The sequence below is a fragment of the Hypanus sabinus genome, chromosome 11 (genome assembly GCF_030144855.1).
Source record: "Hypanus sabinus isolate sHypSab1 chromosome 11, sHypSab1.hap1, whole genome shotgun sequence".
NCBI classification, from domain to species: Eukaryota; Metazoa; Chordata; class Chondrichthyes; order Myliobatiformes; family Dasyatidae; genus Hypanus; species Hypanus sabinus.
The window spans coordinates 62,140,907-62,158,486 of NC_082716.1; the positions used below are offsets into that span (position 1 = coordinate 62,140,907).

Genomic DNA, 17,580 nt, shown 5'->3' on the forward strand with positions numbered 1-17,580 from the left:
ACACTCAGGTTGGAGGAACAACACCTTATATACTAGCTGGGTAGCCTCCAACCTGACGGCATAAACATTGATTTCTCTAATTTCCATTAATGACCCTCCTCCCCTTCTTACTCCATCCCTGACATATTTAGTTGTTCGTTTTTTTTCCTCTCTCTCTGCCCATCACTCTGCCTGTTCTCCATCTCCCTCTGGTGCTCCCCTCCCCCTTTCTTTCTCTTGAGGCCTCCCGTCCCATGATCCTTTCCCTTCTCCAGCTCTGTATCGCTTTTGCCAATCACCTTTCCAGCTTTTAGCTTCACCCTCTGGTCTATCATTTCACGTTTCCCCCTCCCCCCACTACTTTCAAATCTCTTACTATCTTTCCTTTCAGTTAGTCCTGACGAAGGGTCTCAGCCTGAAACGTCGACAGCACTTCCCCTTATAGATGCTGCCTGGTCTGCTGTGTTCCACCAGCATTTTGTGTGTGTTGTCTGAACATCCTGGTGAACCTCTTCTGTACCCTCTCCAAAGCTCCCACAAATTTACTTTAATGAAGTTATTGAAACTGCACATAGTACCTGCCGAAGGGTCTCAGCCGAAACATCAACTGTACTTTTTTTTCCCATAGATGCTGCCTGGCTTACTGAACTCCTCCAGCATTTTGTGTGTTCACAGAACTCTAAATGTGGCTGAAACAAACTTTATACAGCTGCCACATGATTTCCTTGAGTTTTATACTCAACATCCCAACCAATGAAGGCAAGTATGCAGTGCAACTTTTCTAACTTTTCTACTCGTGTTGGCACTCTCAGGGAGCTATGAACTCAAACCCCATGATTCCTCTGCATTAACGCTTTGCAGGATCTTGCCATTAAGTATACACTTTTCTCTCTATCCTCATTTCCAACTGATCTATTTCCTGGTGAATGCTTTGACAACCTTTCTCACTATCTGGAACTCTGACAATTTTTGTTTTCATCTGTGAACTTAGATCTATATATAATTCATATTTTGTTTATATATAACCCATCTAGATATCATTTATCTATCTCACAAACAGAGGTTCTAAGTCAGATTCTTGCAGAACACCACAGTCACAGGTCTCCAGTCAGAAAAGCACATTTCCTCTTCTATGGCTAAGCCAATTTTGAATCTAATCTATTAATTGGATTCCACCATGAGGGACCTTGTCAAATACCCTACTAAAGTACATACAGAAACCTTTTACTGTCCTACCTTCAATCAGATTGGTCACCTCTTCAAAAACTATATCAAATTTCTAAGTTGTGACCTGCACTACACAAAGTCCACACAACCATAAAATATAGCAGCAGAATTAGGCCATTGAGTCTACTCCAAAATATCATGGCTGATCCATTTTCCCTCTGAGCCCCAATCTCCAGCCTTCTTCATGTATCCCTTCAGGTTTTGACTAATTAAGAAACTATCAACATCTGCCATAAATTTACCCAATGACTTGGCCCCCACAGCCACCTGTATCAATGAATACCACAGATTCACCACTCTCTGGCTAAAAAAACCCCTCACCTCCATTCTAAAAGGACACCCTCTAATCTGAGAATGAGCCCTCTGGTATTAACTTCCCCCACCATAGGAAGCATCCTCCCTACATCCACTCTATTGTAGTCTTTCAACATTTGATAGGTTTCAATGAGGTCACCTCTCATGCTGACTATCCCTAATAAACCCATGCTTTTCCAAATGAGAACAAATTGTATCCCCAAGGATCCTCTCCAATAGTTTTCTGCCACTGTTGTAAGGCTCACTGGCCTGGTCTTTTTTGGTTCCAGCATATAAACAAGTTATTGATCAGTATTTAAAAAGAAGTGCACCTTACCATTTGAAGGAACAAGTTGAGCTGCATGTCTGTAGTATGACTCAGCCTGACTAGTCTGATTCCTGTATCGAGCTGTGGAGTAAAGGTGTGGATATATCAGAGGCAGACATCTTTAACATTCAATCAAATATGCCTCACCCCAACTGAGTTTCTTGCTTATTTTCTTTCCATTCATCTAACTACTTTCCACTCAAAAATCGGAATCCTGTCACTCACAGAAATGTTATTGTTTTACACTCACTGTCATGTTTATTTCATGATAAACTCAAATAAATCAAAGGATTAAAATTACACTAGAATGAAGAGATCGTGAGCCAGTTGATGAAACAGAATGAACTATTTTTAATTTAAAATATTAGAGGAAATCAGTAACAAGGTTCTCTTCAAACATGATGATAAACACATTTATTCCAATGTCATTAATCTCCCTGGTTGTTTCAATACCACTCTCTTCTTTAGCACACCTACAAAACCCCATGTAACTTCAGTATCTATTCAGAAAAAAAATGGATTGGGTACAAATTATAATCTCTAAAATCAAGAAAGTTTGAAACCTAAGAGGGATGCTGGTACAAAAGAAAACTGTTCACTTCAGTTATCCAAATCCAGGATAAAGTAAATCCTAGCCGGGCTGTACACAGAGAAAGCTCATGACAAGTTTCATCTCTAGCTTGGACAACATGGCATCCAGAGTATGGAGTTGCTTGATGAGATGTAAGAATGGGCTAAATGGACTAGACAAGGAACAGCATGACCACTTAGGCCATTCTTAGTATACAGCATCTTACCTCAATTTAAACTGCAGGCTAACATTAACTTTATTACTCAGTAACTATCTACTGATCTACACAATCACACAGAACTAATTAACAACAGAATTATGCACAAGAAGAAACAAAACTTCACCACTGTGATGATAACATTGCCTTTACATTAAATTACAGAGCCTGGCAGAGAACTGCGCTGTGCTAAAAATACTATTTTGATTTTTCTGGTTGTAAATTTAGAATGGAGTTAGGTCTGCATGAAGTGTCAACATTATTAAAGAACTTTTAAACAAACATTTCTCTAGGTGACATACCTATGTCTCCAAGATGTACAAGGCAGTGCTGGCAGATATATGAGCAAGAGCTGGGTTGGGGTTTCACAATTCCACCGGTGCTGCATTGTTTATTGCTGATGATTCCAAGCTGTGAAGATTTAACACGGCAAGGGAGGTCCACATTGAACACTGTGCACAACTCTTGTAGCAGCTATAATGAAACAAAAGAACATTCCCAAATCACACTTAAAAGATGTCTGTTTAGAATGTTACACAAACCAACTCAAATTTGGTTTTAAAAATTAATTTAGGCTACCATGAAGGACTAAATATTTGAATATTTTCAACATTTTGCGAACTCACCTGTGTGTAAAACCCACTAGCTGCCTCTAAGAAGAGCGAAAGGTTGGCCTGTACCTCACTGCGGTTAGGATTGGCTCGGTTCTTGGCCTGACCCTGTAGTGTTGTAATCTGATTTTTGAAGGCATGGTTCCAGCTACAGTGAATAACAGAACTATTACTGCAAGTCACAGTACATCCTTTGAAAAAAGAACTTCAAACAAAACCTCAAATATTTTTAATAAGATTGCATTTTTATGAAGTTCATTTGCATATTATTTGGATCCAAAACCCATTGATGTACACAAAGCCAAAACAATATCAAAAATCTCAGACTCAGCTAATTTTTTTTGAAACTTTTTTTATTGCATTTTTAAATGGTTACAAAGTAAAGTATGAAAAAACAATGTATATAACCCTTACCCCCTCCCCCCTAACTGCCCTATAGAAAAAAAAAGAAAGAAAAAAAGAATGCTTGGTTGTTGGAAGATCTCCACATGCTCCATGGAATTGGTAATAACTTTAATATGTATATTTCTTTCTTTCCCCTAATAACCAATTGTTTCATCTTCAGAGCATCTATATATTTAATCCTGTCTTTTGTAAATAAGGGCTCCAAATTTTCAGAAATGTTTCATATTTATCTCTTAAATTATAAGTAATTTTTTCTAATGGAATACAACCATAGATTTCTTTCTTCCAAGAGTCTATACTTAAATGTGTATCCGATTTCCAAGTAACTGCAATAGCTTTTTTGGCTACTGCCAGTGCAATTTTTATAAATTCTTTCTGATACTTATTTAGTTTGAGTTTCGGTTTTATCCCTTCAATATCACCTAGTAAAAATAATATTGGATTATGAGGAAATTGTGTTCCTGTAATTTGTTCCAGTAAAAGTCTTAAATTTGTCCAAAAAGGTTGAATTTTAGAGCAAGACCATGTCAAATGTAAAAAAGTACCAATTTCCTGGTTACATCGGAAACACTGATCCGATAAATTTGGATTTAATTTTTTTATTTTTTGTGGTGTAATATATAATTGATGTAGAAAATTATACTGCACTAATCTTAACCGAACATTTATTGTATTTGTCATACTATCAAGACATAGTCTTGACCAATTTGTTCCTTCAATTTTAATATTCAAATCACTTTCCCATTTTTGTCTTGACTTATGGACTAATTACCTGTCTTTGAATCAAATTATACATACAAGATATAAATTTTTTAATATTTCCTTTTTGAATTAAAATTTCTATTTCATTAGATTTCGGCAATAACATTGTTTGACCTAATTTTTCTCTTAAATAAGTCCTTAATTGAAAGTAACAAAATAAAGTGTTATTTGATATTTTATATTTATTCTTTAATTGATCAAATGACATTAATATACCTCCTTCAAAACAATTCCCTATATATCTAATCCCATTTTGAATCCAATTATATAAAAGTTGATTGTCCATTGTGAAAGGAATAAGTCTATTTTGAATTAAAGATCTCTTTGCTAATAAAGATTTTTTTGTCTTATCATCAACATTTATCTTATTCCATAAATCAATCAAATGTTTTAATATAGGAGATTCTTTCTTTTCCCGTATCCATTTAGATTCCCATTTGTATATAAAATCTTCTGGTACGTTTTCTCCTATTTTATTTAATTCTATTCTAATCCATGCCGGTTTATCTTTCTCAAAAAAAGATGCAATAAATCTAAGTTGATTTGCTTTATAATAATTCTTAAAATTTGGAAGTTGTAATCCTCCTAGATCAAATTTCCATGTCAATTTTTCCAACGATATTCTTGACATCTTACCTTTCCAGAGGAATTTCCTCACATATTTGTTTAACTCTTGAAAAAACTTCTGGGGTAATTGTATTGGTAATGATTGAAATAAATATTGTAATCTAGGGAATATATTCATTTTTATAGTATTTACTCTACCTACTAATGTTATTGGTAATGCCATCCATTTTTCAAGATCTTCCTGAATTTTTTTCAAAAGTGGTAAATAATTTAATTTGTATAAGTTTTTTATATCATTATCAACTCTTATACCTTTGTAATAGCCTTTGTTGATCTATCTAAAACTGGATCCAAACAAAAATTAAAATCTCCACCTATTAATATTTTATCATGTGCATTAGCCAAATTCAAAAAGACCTCCTGTATAAATTTTACATCATCTTCATTTGGTGCATAAATATTCATAAGAGTCCATAGTTCTGAAAAAATTTGACAATGTATAATCAAATATCTTCCTGCCGAATCAATTAATACATTTTGTATTTTAATTGGTAAATTTTTATTAACCAAAATTGCAATTCCTCTTGCCTTTCAGTTAAATGAAGCTGCAATAACATTTCCAACCCAGTCTCTTTTTAATTTCTGATGTTCTATATCCGTTAAATGAGTTTCTTGTAAGAAAGCTATATCTATTTTCATTTTTTTAATATATGTTAAAATTCTTTTTCTTTTTATTGGTCCATTAAGCCCATTAACATTAAAACTTAAAAAATTCAATAAATTAGACATTATTTTTATTTATGTTACTCCAATCTATAATAATACCTAATCTTTCAACTTTCATTGTATCCTGGGAAATCTTTTTAGAAGTCTCCATGTTGCTATGTGTGTCCCCACCAATCATCCAGGCAAAAGAATAGAAAAAAAATAGAAAATAAAGAAAAAAACAAAATACCCCCCTACTAATGTTGTGAAAGAAAAGAAACACATTACCCCCCTCTATTGTACGGGTCATGGCAATCGCCATGATTACACACGTGAATCCCGTAGTAACCGATTCAAAGCTCCCCAGCCCCCCCGCAACATAAAAAGTATATATATATATATAAAAAAAACATACTATTCTCAATTAATATTTCTAAAATTTTACTTTTCTCCCTTATATCGTCCTTAAATGTCCATCAGTTCCATTTGCTTTCTCTGTCTTCGTCTTTAACCATTACATTTAGAAATCTCTACGTTTAATTAACGAAGAGATGGAAGTTTTTGTGCAAACACCTCCGCATCTTGATAATCAGAAAAAAATCTTTTTCCTTCCTCCAAAAAAATTATCAGTGTTGCTGGGTGACGCATTAAAAACTTATAACCTTTTTCCCACAGAACATTTTTAGCTGGATTAAATTCTTTCTTTCTCTTCAAAAGGTTATAACTTATATCAGGATAAAAAAGAACTGGTTTCTCTGCTATCATCAACGGACCTTTTCTTCTTTTAGCACCCTGGGCAGCCGCCCTCAAAATCTTTTCTTTATCCTGGTATCTTAAACATCTTATCAAAATTGATCGCGGATTTTGATCATCTTGAGATCTTGGTCTTAAGGCTCTGTGCACCCTTTCAATCTCAATTAAAGTTTCTTCTCCCATTTCCAATTTTTCAGGAATCCATTTTTGAAAAAAATTTATTGGGTCTTCTCCTTCGGTACCTTCTTTAAGTCCAACAATTTTAATATTGTTGCGTCTACTAAAATTTTCAAGCTTATCAATTTTTTCCACGAGTTGTTTTCTTTCTGATGTCCAAGCATCATTATCATCTTCCATCCTCTTCATTCTTCCATCCATTTCTTCCATTTTGACGTCCAAATCTGTAATTTTCTTTTCCATTTTTTCCTGTTTCTTTGTCATTTTATCAAACATAGCCTCCATATTTGTTATTTTTTCTTTAATTACTTTTTGGTTACTTTTAATTACTTTTAATGCATTTAATTTTTCTAGTTTATGCATTATTTGCCTCAAAGTCTTTTTTGTATTTTCAGAGGAACTTTCATCTTCTTCTTCTTCTTCTCCATCTTCCTCTGATTTTTCCAGAGAGTCCGTCTCTCTCTCAGACTCACTTTCACTGTCGGTTTCAGTCGTTGCTGGGTTTTGTAGTTCTGGTTGCTCTCTTTTGCGCATGCTCGTTCCTTTACGCTTGCGCAGTTCTTGTTGATCTTTTCCTTTAGAAATGGCCGATGCTGCCGCGGTCTCCTTTTCTGTTTCACCGGTGGTGTGTTGTACCTGAGTCCGCGGTTCTTCAGTAGAAGTAGGCCTTGATTCTGTTCCAACTTGAGCGGTCTTCGCGGTAGCAGTTTTCTTCGTCCTCTGTTTATGAGGCATAGCTTAAAACAATCCGGAGTAGTTTATAAGTAACCTTAAAAAAGTATTAATTAACTTTTCTTCACTTAAACATTAATTTATTAACTTTTTTACGGGAGGGCTGGGTTCCAGCGTCTCGATCCTACATCATCACGTGACGTCCCCCCAGACTCAGCTAATTTTTAAAAAACACAAACCTGCTAGTTCTCTGGTACCTTTATAAGAACCTTTATTGTTTCTCAATATGCCAACATAGAATAATGGAAGAAAATAACTATTGGAATGCAGTTGGGATGAAATGAAGAGGCCTGAATGGCCTTGAGTTACAGCTACTCATGATGTCAAGGAATACAATGCAAACCATTTCTTAATCATACATGATCAGCCTCCATATTCCATAATACTATTACAATGAAAGTAAATGAAAAATAGTCCAAATCAGCACTCAATTCACCATTCACATGATTTGAATCAGGACAACTGGTAATATATTGAGACTTCCCACAATCCATATTGGTTTTTTTGAGGAAAACATCACTTAAAAAATTTAGGTATATGATACACATCCCCAATTGTCCTTGTGCTAAATGAATTTAGAGGCCATTTCAGAGAGCAGTTAAAACAATCGTATAAAGGCTAGGTTCATTTCCTAGGGGATTGTCTTGCAACAATCCAATACTTGTTACAGTAATTTTTACTGATACTGTTTACTTTTCATTCCAAAGTTATTTATTTGAATTTAAATTTCCAAATTTGTGTTAGGATTCGAACTCATGACTTTAGTCTAGATGAATGTCACTGATACAAATCAGATAACCATACTTTTGGCAATCATACCTCAAAATAAATTGTATTTAATCCAACATGAAATTAAAATAAAGCTGGTGAAAGCTGGAATATGACTGACTAATCAAGATCAAAAAAAGTTTCTGAAGAAAAAAATGGATTCACGTAAACAGGACTCATAAAAATTCTCTCTGGTGCATGCAAGAATTACAAATTTAAGTTCCTATGCATCACCAAGATTTAAAAATAATTAAATGAAAACTTGATCAAAACTACTTTACCAATGCAAGATCATGGAAGTAAACATCTGAGTTGAGAGCAAATGACTTACAAGACCCATAGTATTGCTCTTTGAAAACTGATTTTGCATTTCCCTTCTACATGAACTCTATAAATTGCAAGCTGCCTAATCAAAAATGGCAAGCTGTTCCTTTCTTCTGGAGTTCATCAAATGCAACAAGAAGCAATGAAAGCTTCTACTTGCTACTGAAAATGGTTTAGTTTAACATTAGAGCTTTGATAATTATTAACACAAAACTGTATTAATTTGTTCTTACTAAAATATTTGGTTTGTTGATATATAGCTAGGCACCTAAAAATCAGTAGCAACACTCACAGTGACTTAGGCAAATCACTTTTATTTTCAGGACATTCTCTTCATACTTTGTTGACTAATGAATTGAAATTCTCATTTAAAACTGATCTGCTTACTTTGTGTATTTTAAATGCTGGCTGCAAATTCTCAGTCCAGGGTTACTGAAAGTAAGTGTGAGTTCTGCCCTTTAAGCTTATATATAAATGAGCAAAGGCAAGCTAATCATTCATGTAATTCTTTACATCCAAGTTAAAAACTCTCACCTGCAATGCAAAGTAAGGTGATAAAATGCATGAAAAGACATGATTTTTTTCTGCCTATATCTTCCTATAGAACCCCACAGAGACAAAAGTCTTTGAAAAACATAATTTGAGCAGTGCTCATGGCTGATCTGCCCCAGGCAATACAACTTCTATGTGAGTTCCATATAGCCCTCAATTTTAAGTCTTTCCACCAATTTATCACTAGACCTGAACTACTGAGATTGAGAGAATTGAACTACCACAGTGCAATGACTTTTCCACTTTAAAAACTCTCCAACACAGATTTCCTGTCATCATTGAACACGATGGACAGCCATAACCAATTAAGTACCTTCAGTGATCTAGCAGCCAAATCCTCCAAGATTCAGAGTTCCAAAGATTTACCATTTCTGCTGGTACAAAACCCCTCAGTTTTATCTTGTAGCTGTGTTCAAAGTTTAAAGCTCAAAGTAAATTTACTATCAAAGCACATACAGTCTTGTGTAGCTGGATCACGGACTTCCTGTCAGATCGCCAGCAGGTGGTAAGAGCGGGCTCCTCACCTCTGCCCCTCTGATCCTCAACACAAGTGCCCCTCAGGGCTGTGTACTAAGCTCCCTCCTTTACTCTTTGTATACCCATGTCAGTGTCACCACCCACAGCTCCAATCTGCTAATTAAATTTGCTGATGACACTACACTGATTGGCCTAAACTCAAATAATAATGGGGCAGCTTGCAGAATAATTCATCACCCTATCAGAGTGGTGTCAAGAAAACAACCTCTCCCTCAATGTTGCAAAAACAAAGGAGCTGGTTGTGGGCTACAGGAGGAATGGAGACAGGCTATCCCCTATTGATATCAAGGTATCTGGGGCTGAGCTTTAAGTTCCTTGGCATAACATTGCCCAGGATCTCACGTGGTCTATACATACCAGCTGTGGTGAAAAAGGCACCACAGTGCCTCTTACACCTCAGACGGTTGAAGAAGTTTGGTGTGGCCCCCAAACCTTAAGAACTTTCTATAGGGGCACAATTGAGAGCATCCTGGCTGGCTGCATCACTGCCTGGTATGGGAACTGTACTTCCCTCAATCACAGGACTCTGCAGAGAGTGGTGTGGATAGCCCAGCTCTTCGGTAGATGTGAACTCCCACTATTCAGGACATTTACAAAGACAGATGTATAAAAAGGGCCCAAAGGATCATTGAAGACTCAAGTCAGCCCAACCAGCTGCTACCATCCAGGAAATGATAAAAGTCAGGACCAACAGGCTCTGGGACAACTTCTACAACCAAGCCACCAAACTTTCTGTGTTATGCTGACTATCCTGTCAGTTACTATAAATTGCACATTACATATTTAGATGGAGACATAACCTAAAGATTTTTACTCATGTATGTGAAGGATGCAAGTAATAATGTCAATTCAATTTAATATGTCACCATATGCTACCTTGAGATTCAGATTCTTGCATGCATTCACAGTGGAACAAAGAAATACAATAGGATCAATGAAAATCTATGAAGAATGACAAACAACCAATGTGCAAAAACAAATCAATCAATAAATAACAGTGAGGAGATGAGATGTAGAATCAATTCACAGAGTTGAGATGAGTAAAGTTATTCATGCTAGTTCAGAAGCCAGATGGTTGAAGGTTAAATCTGTCCCTGTATCTGGTGGCGTGGGATCTAAATCTCCTGCATCTCCTTCCAGATGACAGCAGCGAGAGGAGAGCATGGCCAGAATGGTGGGGGTCCTTGATGATGAATTCTGCTTTCTTGTGGCAGTACTGCTTGTAGCTATGCTCAATGGAAGGCAGGGCTTTTCCTATGATGGACTTAGCTACATTCACCACTTCTGTAGCTCCCCACACCACAGCCATTCCTCATTTAAGATTCTCCAACAAGTGGAAATAACTCAACATCTGCTATATTTTACCATTTGCCAAATGTACCAGCAGAAAATAAATGTGCCTATTGTCTTGGCAAACTCATTACTTTCTTTTACCAGTGATTAGAGCAAACAAATGTAATGTAAGCAGTTATTATTAGGAAAAGAAGTTGCAGCTGGTCCAGACCTTAGTGAATTGAAGAGAATTCAAAGAAAAATCCTTTAAAAAAGTTATGCATTACATTCAATTTTCTTTCATTTACTTTGAGAAGTCCAATTCTTACATGCAGTTGAAGAGAAAATTGGAATTGGAACAAAGGCACAAATTCATTTCTATAACTTAAATTGGTTTCTATTGCATACTTACAGGTCCTGCTCTACCTTCTTATCTAATGCATATTCCAAATCTGTGACCAGCATCTTCTGATAGAGGTCCTGCAGTGCTTGCCTGGAAGTCCAGACTTCAGCCGGACCCAACTTTGAATCTGTTTAGGAAAATGGTACATCATGGCATATGGCTTTCAAAAGATACTCTTAGCTTTGTAGCACATGCATGCTGTAACTTTTCACTTTAATCAAATTATAAACATATTATTTGAAAAAGTTTGTCAAGTCACTTTAAAAAAATACACATACAAATGAATACATGCACTGACAATTGACATTATCTGCAAATAAGAGTTACAGGAGCCTAAACCAATTAAAGACGTATTACATATGCAAAGTAAAGCCACTCAAACGAAAACCTATACATTAACTGACTGGAAAAATGAAGGAAGCAGTATGTCTATGAAGGTTCTCAGTCATCCAGGTAATTATATATCTAGCATTAGCAAATAAAGGCAACTGGACTTGCTGTGTTGTCTAGAAGACATTACGCCACTCATCCGAGAGGCTTCTTCAGTCTAATCCATGGTGCCTAGTCAGAGCTACCCACTGGAAAACTACCCACCGTAGATCAGAACTGAAGAAGCCACTCGAATGAGTGGCAAAATGTCTAGACAACTCAGCAAGTCCAGTTGCCTTGGTTTACTACTGCTTGATATGAAAGTATTATTTTTTAGTGCTACCAAATACTGTGAAAGTACAGAAGCTGTACATTCTAGTGGTAAGGACATATATGCAGCCAACTACTTTGCTCAATGGGAAGATGATGCTTCATACTCTATCACAAAGTAACTGAGCAGAAATCAGGAGGCATGTCACTAAAATATTGGCTCAGCAGTTACCTATTTAAATGGAAATCCAAGACTTACATACATGGATTGAAAAACTATTGGACAGTTCTCTCTGTCACTGGGCTCCAAGTAGAGTGCAGCAGCAGAGCTGCATCTAGGTAAAATTTCCACAGGGAGGAAAAAGAAATATGGGGATGGGGGGAGAAGGAGAAGAGAGAAAAATAAAATCTCACCTAGGTCCTGTCCTAGAACACTGACACAAGATCCAAAACTAAATTGATTTACACTGGGATTTTACAGCTGTAGATGTAAAAAAAAGGAATATCCTGTGCTTTTACAATTTTAGAGATGTGCTTTAATTAACTCTAATTAAAAATATTTTAGAATTTTAAACTCAAAAGTTTTCGCAAAGGGATCTGCTTTGCCAGTTGTCAAGGGTGTTGCGAGTATTTGGGAGCAGGATTTCCTCAGGGTGATGTTGAATATCCTGGTGCCATTTTCATTCACTACAGGAGTATAAATTAAAGCCAACAGGATAGGTCAAAAGGACCAGGTCAGCATTGTTGTTGAAAGAATGAGGTGAGCAATTCCAGGCACCGTGCAAGTAATTCTTCCCCCCACCCCCCATTATTATAACTAATGGATAACACAGAAAGAAAGAAGGGATGGGAGAGAAAGCTAACAGCTCAGGAAGAGGAAAATACATAGGGGGAAGAAAACTGAGGCAAAAATAAATTTGAACAAATGGCAATGAAAACCATAAACACAGGGAAAAAAACAGATCAAAACATCTACATATACAGATTTTCCTTGAACATTGCCTAGGGGTTCTGCAGGAAATCACATTAGGTATAGATGATATCAGTTTTGAGAGTAGAGAAAGATGCTGATTTATTATGGACGGGCAAATAAACATCTGTCCTGTCTTAACGCACACGGCATAAATAAGTAAAATGAGTAAAAAAAACAGCATATCAAATTCTAGTAAACAATTATTTTTAAATATAGTGAACACCATAAAAAAACATACAGGAAACAAGCTGTTTTAGTTATTTAAGATGCACATCATGATTAAGTGAATATGCATTTATTAGATACACTGTTTTGGTGTTCACGACAAACTATCTCTAGGTGAAAATTGATGAGATTCATGAATTTTTATTTTGTTATAAGAATTTTTCTGTAATGTAACTGGAAGAGCATATACTTCAGCATAACAATTAAGTGTTCTGCTAGGTATCTAGTCTCTATTCCAGTAAAGCCTCCAGACAGACGTACAACATTAATTCAGAAAAGAAATCCTATTTTAAAGAAAAATGCAATGCTAGGAAGGTAAAGTAAAAATAAACAAAGGCTAGAAAGCAGGTCACTGTTACCCATACATAAAAAGGAGAGTTACGTGGAAGGGCAGGGTTAGGTTGACCTTAAAATGAAAGATCAGAACATCAAGGGCCAAAGGGCTGGTACTGTTCTATGCAGTTCAAACCGAGAAGTATAAAGCAACAAAAATAATAGGCTAGAAAATATAAATATCAGGAGCACAAGATGAAAGGGATAGCTCTTTTTAAAACCCCAACATTAATTTTCATCTGAGGTACTGAGAATCCATATTTAAGTCCAATTTTTCAAGTACAGAGTGTTGAATAGTAATTCCTCAAAGCAATACGTCTAAATTTTTCCGTAAGTTTGAGTCCTAAACATACAGTACAAATAGGTACTTCAGCCCAATTCTTCCATGCTTCCTGCACTAATTCTATTTGTCTACAGTGACCTATGCCCCTCTAAACATTTCATACCAATGAACCTGTCCAAATGTTGTAATTGTATCTGACTTCTGCCGACAGCTCATACTACATACTTACCCCCTTTCTATGTGAAAAAATAGCCTCCAAGGCTTCCTTTAAACTTAAACCTCATTCTTTTAGATTCAGACTCCTACACTGGAAAATCAAATTCTCTGACTAACAAACACTAAAATTAGCAAAATCCAAATTTAGAATTTAATGAAGTTATCTGTGGGGAAAAAAAATAAGCAGGTAGCTTAACACTGTCATAAGGATGTCTTATTTTGTTACCATGACAGGAATTGGGTTGAGTAAATTATTCTTCACAGTCCTCAAAATCCGGACATTACATTTTCAAAAACAGTATAAATTTAAGAAAAACAATGTTATCGTACCTGTCATGTCAGCCTTAAGGGCCTCTGCTTGCCTGCAGACAAAAGAAAAAAATATAAAAACAGAAATGTCAATCCCATCCATCAAAATAGGAACAGACATTTTAAAATCTTCCGCTCAATAATTGTATAACATTATTTCCATTGCCATTCACACCCAAAAGAACACTTTTCCCATCAAACTGAGTCACAAGCCAGTTAGCCAAAAAGAGGATATCAAGCAAAGTCAAGCAAAATCCCAAGAGATTCGACAGGTATTTTAAGAGAGAAAGAACAGCTAGGGTGAGAAAGGTCTACAGGTCTCCTCAAAGATCAGCATGGCAATCCATTTGTACAGCCAAGCAGGGGTGCAAGTGATTTTACATATATGCAAACAGACAGAAGAATCATGTTCAGTCAAGTGGATTCTATGGCAACCTCCCAACATCCACCCAATTTGGCTCACATCATCAGTCATTAAAGTGAAGATCCAATAGGCATCCAATAGGATCCAATTGCATCCTAACATTATTATATCCTGTTCTCTGCATCATATAGTCACTCTAGCAGAAGTCTAGCCCAGCTAAATTCCTATTTTATTTATTGCATATTACAAAACTGAAATTTGTCCAAATGGTGCAACAGGTAAACTGCAACCTTAGATGGTGCAGTGCTTGAGCACTGACAACACCAATCCCAAAATATCTAGCTCTCTACAAGTACACTGATGTCTTATTTAGTGTTCAGAAAGCATTCCCACAATGGTGTTGATGGAATCAATGCTAAAATAGATAGGAGCTTCTGTTCCATCTAACATGAGGTGACAAGGCTGTAGGATTGAGGTGGTGCAGTTCCTACCAATTGTCTATAATTACTGATGACAATGCAGCCAAGACCCCACATCCTAGTGGCCAGTGGACATACTGTATGCTCCAGCAGCCTAATGCCACCCTCTCACAGGTAGCCACAGCATTATCAACAGATGGCATACATTCACACTGGACAGTAAAATCAAAGCATTCCTAGCATTGTTTTTAACAAAGTCTAATTTCTGATGTAAATTAATATTTCTGGGAAGGAATCTTTCTTCTCTATCATTTTGTCAGCATATATCTACATTTTTATCAGTTTGAAAAATGAGTCTATTTTTGATATTTCCCCAAAAACATAGGCCACATGACTCCAAGATCAATCCTATTTCTACTTTACCTCCCAATTTCCCTATATTATTCATTCATACATCTCTGCCATCTGATTTTCCCACCAAAATTCCTCCATTAGAGATGATTCACAGTAGTCAATTAACTGAAATGTTTTTTTGGTTCTGGGAGGAAACCACAACATCCAGGGAAATCTATATGGTCACAGGGAAATATACAAACTCCACAGAGACATCACTCAGTCAGAATTGAACGTGAGTTACTGAAGCTGTGAGATGGTTATATTACCTGCAATCCCAAAAACATTTATAAAAAAAAACAAATAAATGTATTTTTTTAAAAATCAAAAACAAAACTTCTGGGTAGTTTCAGATCCAGTGAATGCCTACATAACAAAACAGATTTAATTTGATAATTGTCACACTTGCATCCAGGTAAAATGTTTGCAGTTACAATGGCTTCAACCTACTGTGGCCGGGAATAATTCGCCTTTAAGATGATAAAACAATCTGCTCTACCATTCAATAATATCCCAGCTAATCATGTCTCTCAAGTTCAACTCTCTACACCATATCTGTATTCTTTGATTCCCTTAATATCCCAGTATCTATCAATCAGTCTAGGTCTTGAATAGAGTCAATGACTGAACACTTGCATCCCTCCAATGTAAAGGATTTACAACTGTAAAAAAATCCTCTTTAGTTTTATCCTAAATGTCTAATTTCTAGTTTTTTTTCCAATTTCCAGATTCCACAGCATTTGCATTTACATTATGGATGACACTTGCCTCTCACCATACTAATAAGGAAATTCAAACTGGAGCTAATGAAATCTCCAGGAAAAAAAAATACAAGTTGCTTATAGGTAGCCTCTAAGAAGGCTGGATTGAATTTAAGTAAAGTCGTGAGTAGACTTTAGTAAAAATGTTTAAATCCAAGTTTGTGCTACATCACCTCTATTATTGGAATAGGTCCAAAATGAGATGGGGTTTATGAATAAAAGATTGTTTAGTAATAAAATAATATTCAAGGTCATCAGCTTGGGTAACTAATACTCAAACTTCTCAACTTTCTGCAAACCCCAGATGCTCTGGTTAAATGAGAGAGGAATGAAGGAGACAAGCAGTTATTGCATTACCAGTTTTGGTTTCAACTGCAGTGATGGTGGCCAATGGGTTCAGTTTTTCTGACCTAACTGTGATTGGGTCAGGTATTCCAGTAGATGCAGTGTCAACAAAGGAAGTGAGTCACCTCATATCCCCTGCATTCAGGTAGGCATTTACAAACTATATGAGACTCCAGACCCCAAAACTGTGAAGTAACACAAACAATTCACATCAAAACTCAATAGTTAGTTCAATGCCAAATGGCAGAGATTTCCTCAAACAGTTGCTACACCCTAAATTGCTCAAATTCATTACTAAGGAAAAGAACACCAATTGAAGGATTTCTATTAGATCAGTGTTTGCATTTACAGCTTTCCTTTATCATAAAATGTTTTCCCTTCTTTAACAGTCAATTGGGTGAGAGGAAAGCTTGCTTCCACTGCTGACCACACAGACTTGGGAGTAGTCAAGCAGCAACAGTTTAGTGGGAACTTTACCCTCCCTCACCCAACCACACACAGATCCAGTGATACACAGAAAAAAAAATCCAGGACCATCAAAATGGTAATGTGATGAATGAAGACTGTTGATTCACATTACTTTCACAAAGTACAATTTTAGTTCACTTCAAAATATGCACAATGGCTTGCTTCCCTGACTGTAAAATCAGAGTGTGAAGAATCAACAGTGTACACAATTTTAAACCAAGATTTCCTCCTTTAACCCAAAAATGATAATAGACTTAGAGATACAACACAAAATCGGCCCTTCAGTTCACTAAATCTGCACCAACTTATCTTTAAACTAATCCCTCACTAACCAAATATTTCATGTCTGATATAGAAATTGTGTCACAAGTACCAGCCTGAATTGTACTTTTTCCCTCATATTTCACTGCACTTGTCAAGTAAGTGGTCTTGGTTTTTTTTTCATGAGTTAAGAACTGGTCATGACTCAGTAAAACCAGAACATCACCACCATGCTGTGGACATCTCTGAACAAGCCAAAGTATTGCATTCTAAATGGTCTGTCAGGTACACTTCAATAATGAGTGCTGTTGGCTTCAATATTGTCAGGGCATTTATACAGCTGTCACTGAAATTTTACTTTAATGATATTAAACATGGCATGAAATGAATTGTTTCAGGAACTGAAT

General features: G+C 36.1%; 1 protein-coding gene across 4 annotated transcripts in view; it reads right to left on the reverse strand.

Annotated features, from left to right (window-relative positions):
• Positions 1-17,580, reverse strand: part of smg7 (SMG7 nonsense mediated mRNA decay factor) — a 119,335-nt gene that overhangs the window by 77,781 nt on the left and 23,974 nt on the right. For 3 of the 4 annotated variants that reach the window (XM_059984476.1, XM_059984477.1, XM_059984475.1), the window contains exons 2-6: positions 14,184-14,215; positions 11,194-11,311; positions 3,243-3,375; positions 2,919-3,090; positions 1,838-1,909 (exon numbers count right to left, since the gene is read on the reverse strand). In XM_059984476.1, the coding sequence (XP_059840459.1) occupies positions 1,838-1,909; positions 2,919-3,090; positions 3,243-3,375; positions 11,194-11,311; positions 14,184-14,215 (527 nt within the window). The remainder of the gene's footprint in view (positions 1-1,837; positions 1,910-2,918; positions 3,091-3,242; positions 3,376-11,193; positions 11,312-14,183; positions 14,216-17,580) is intronic. The other variant, XM_059984478.1, reaches the window with a different exon arrangement.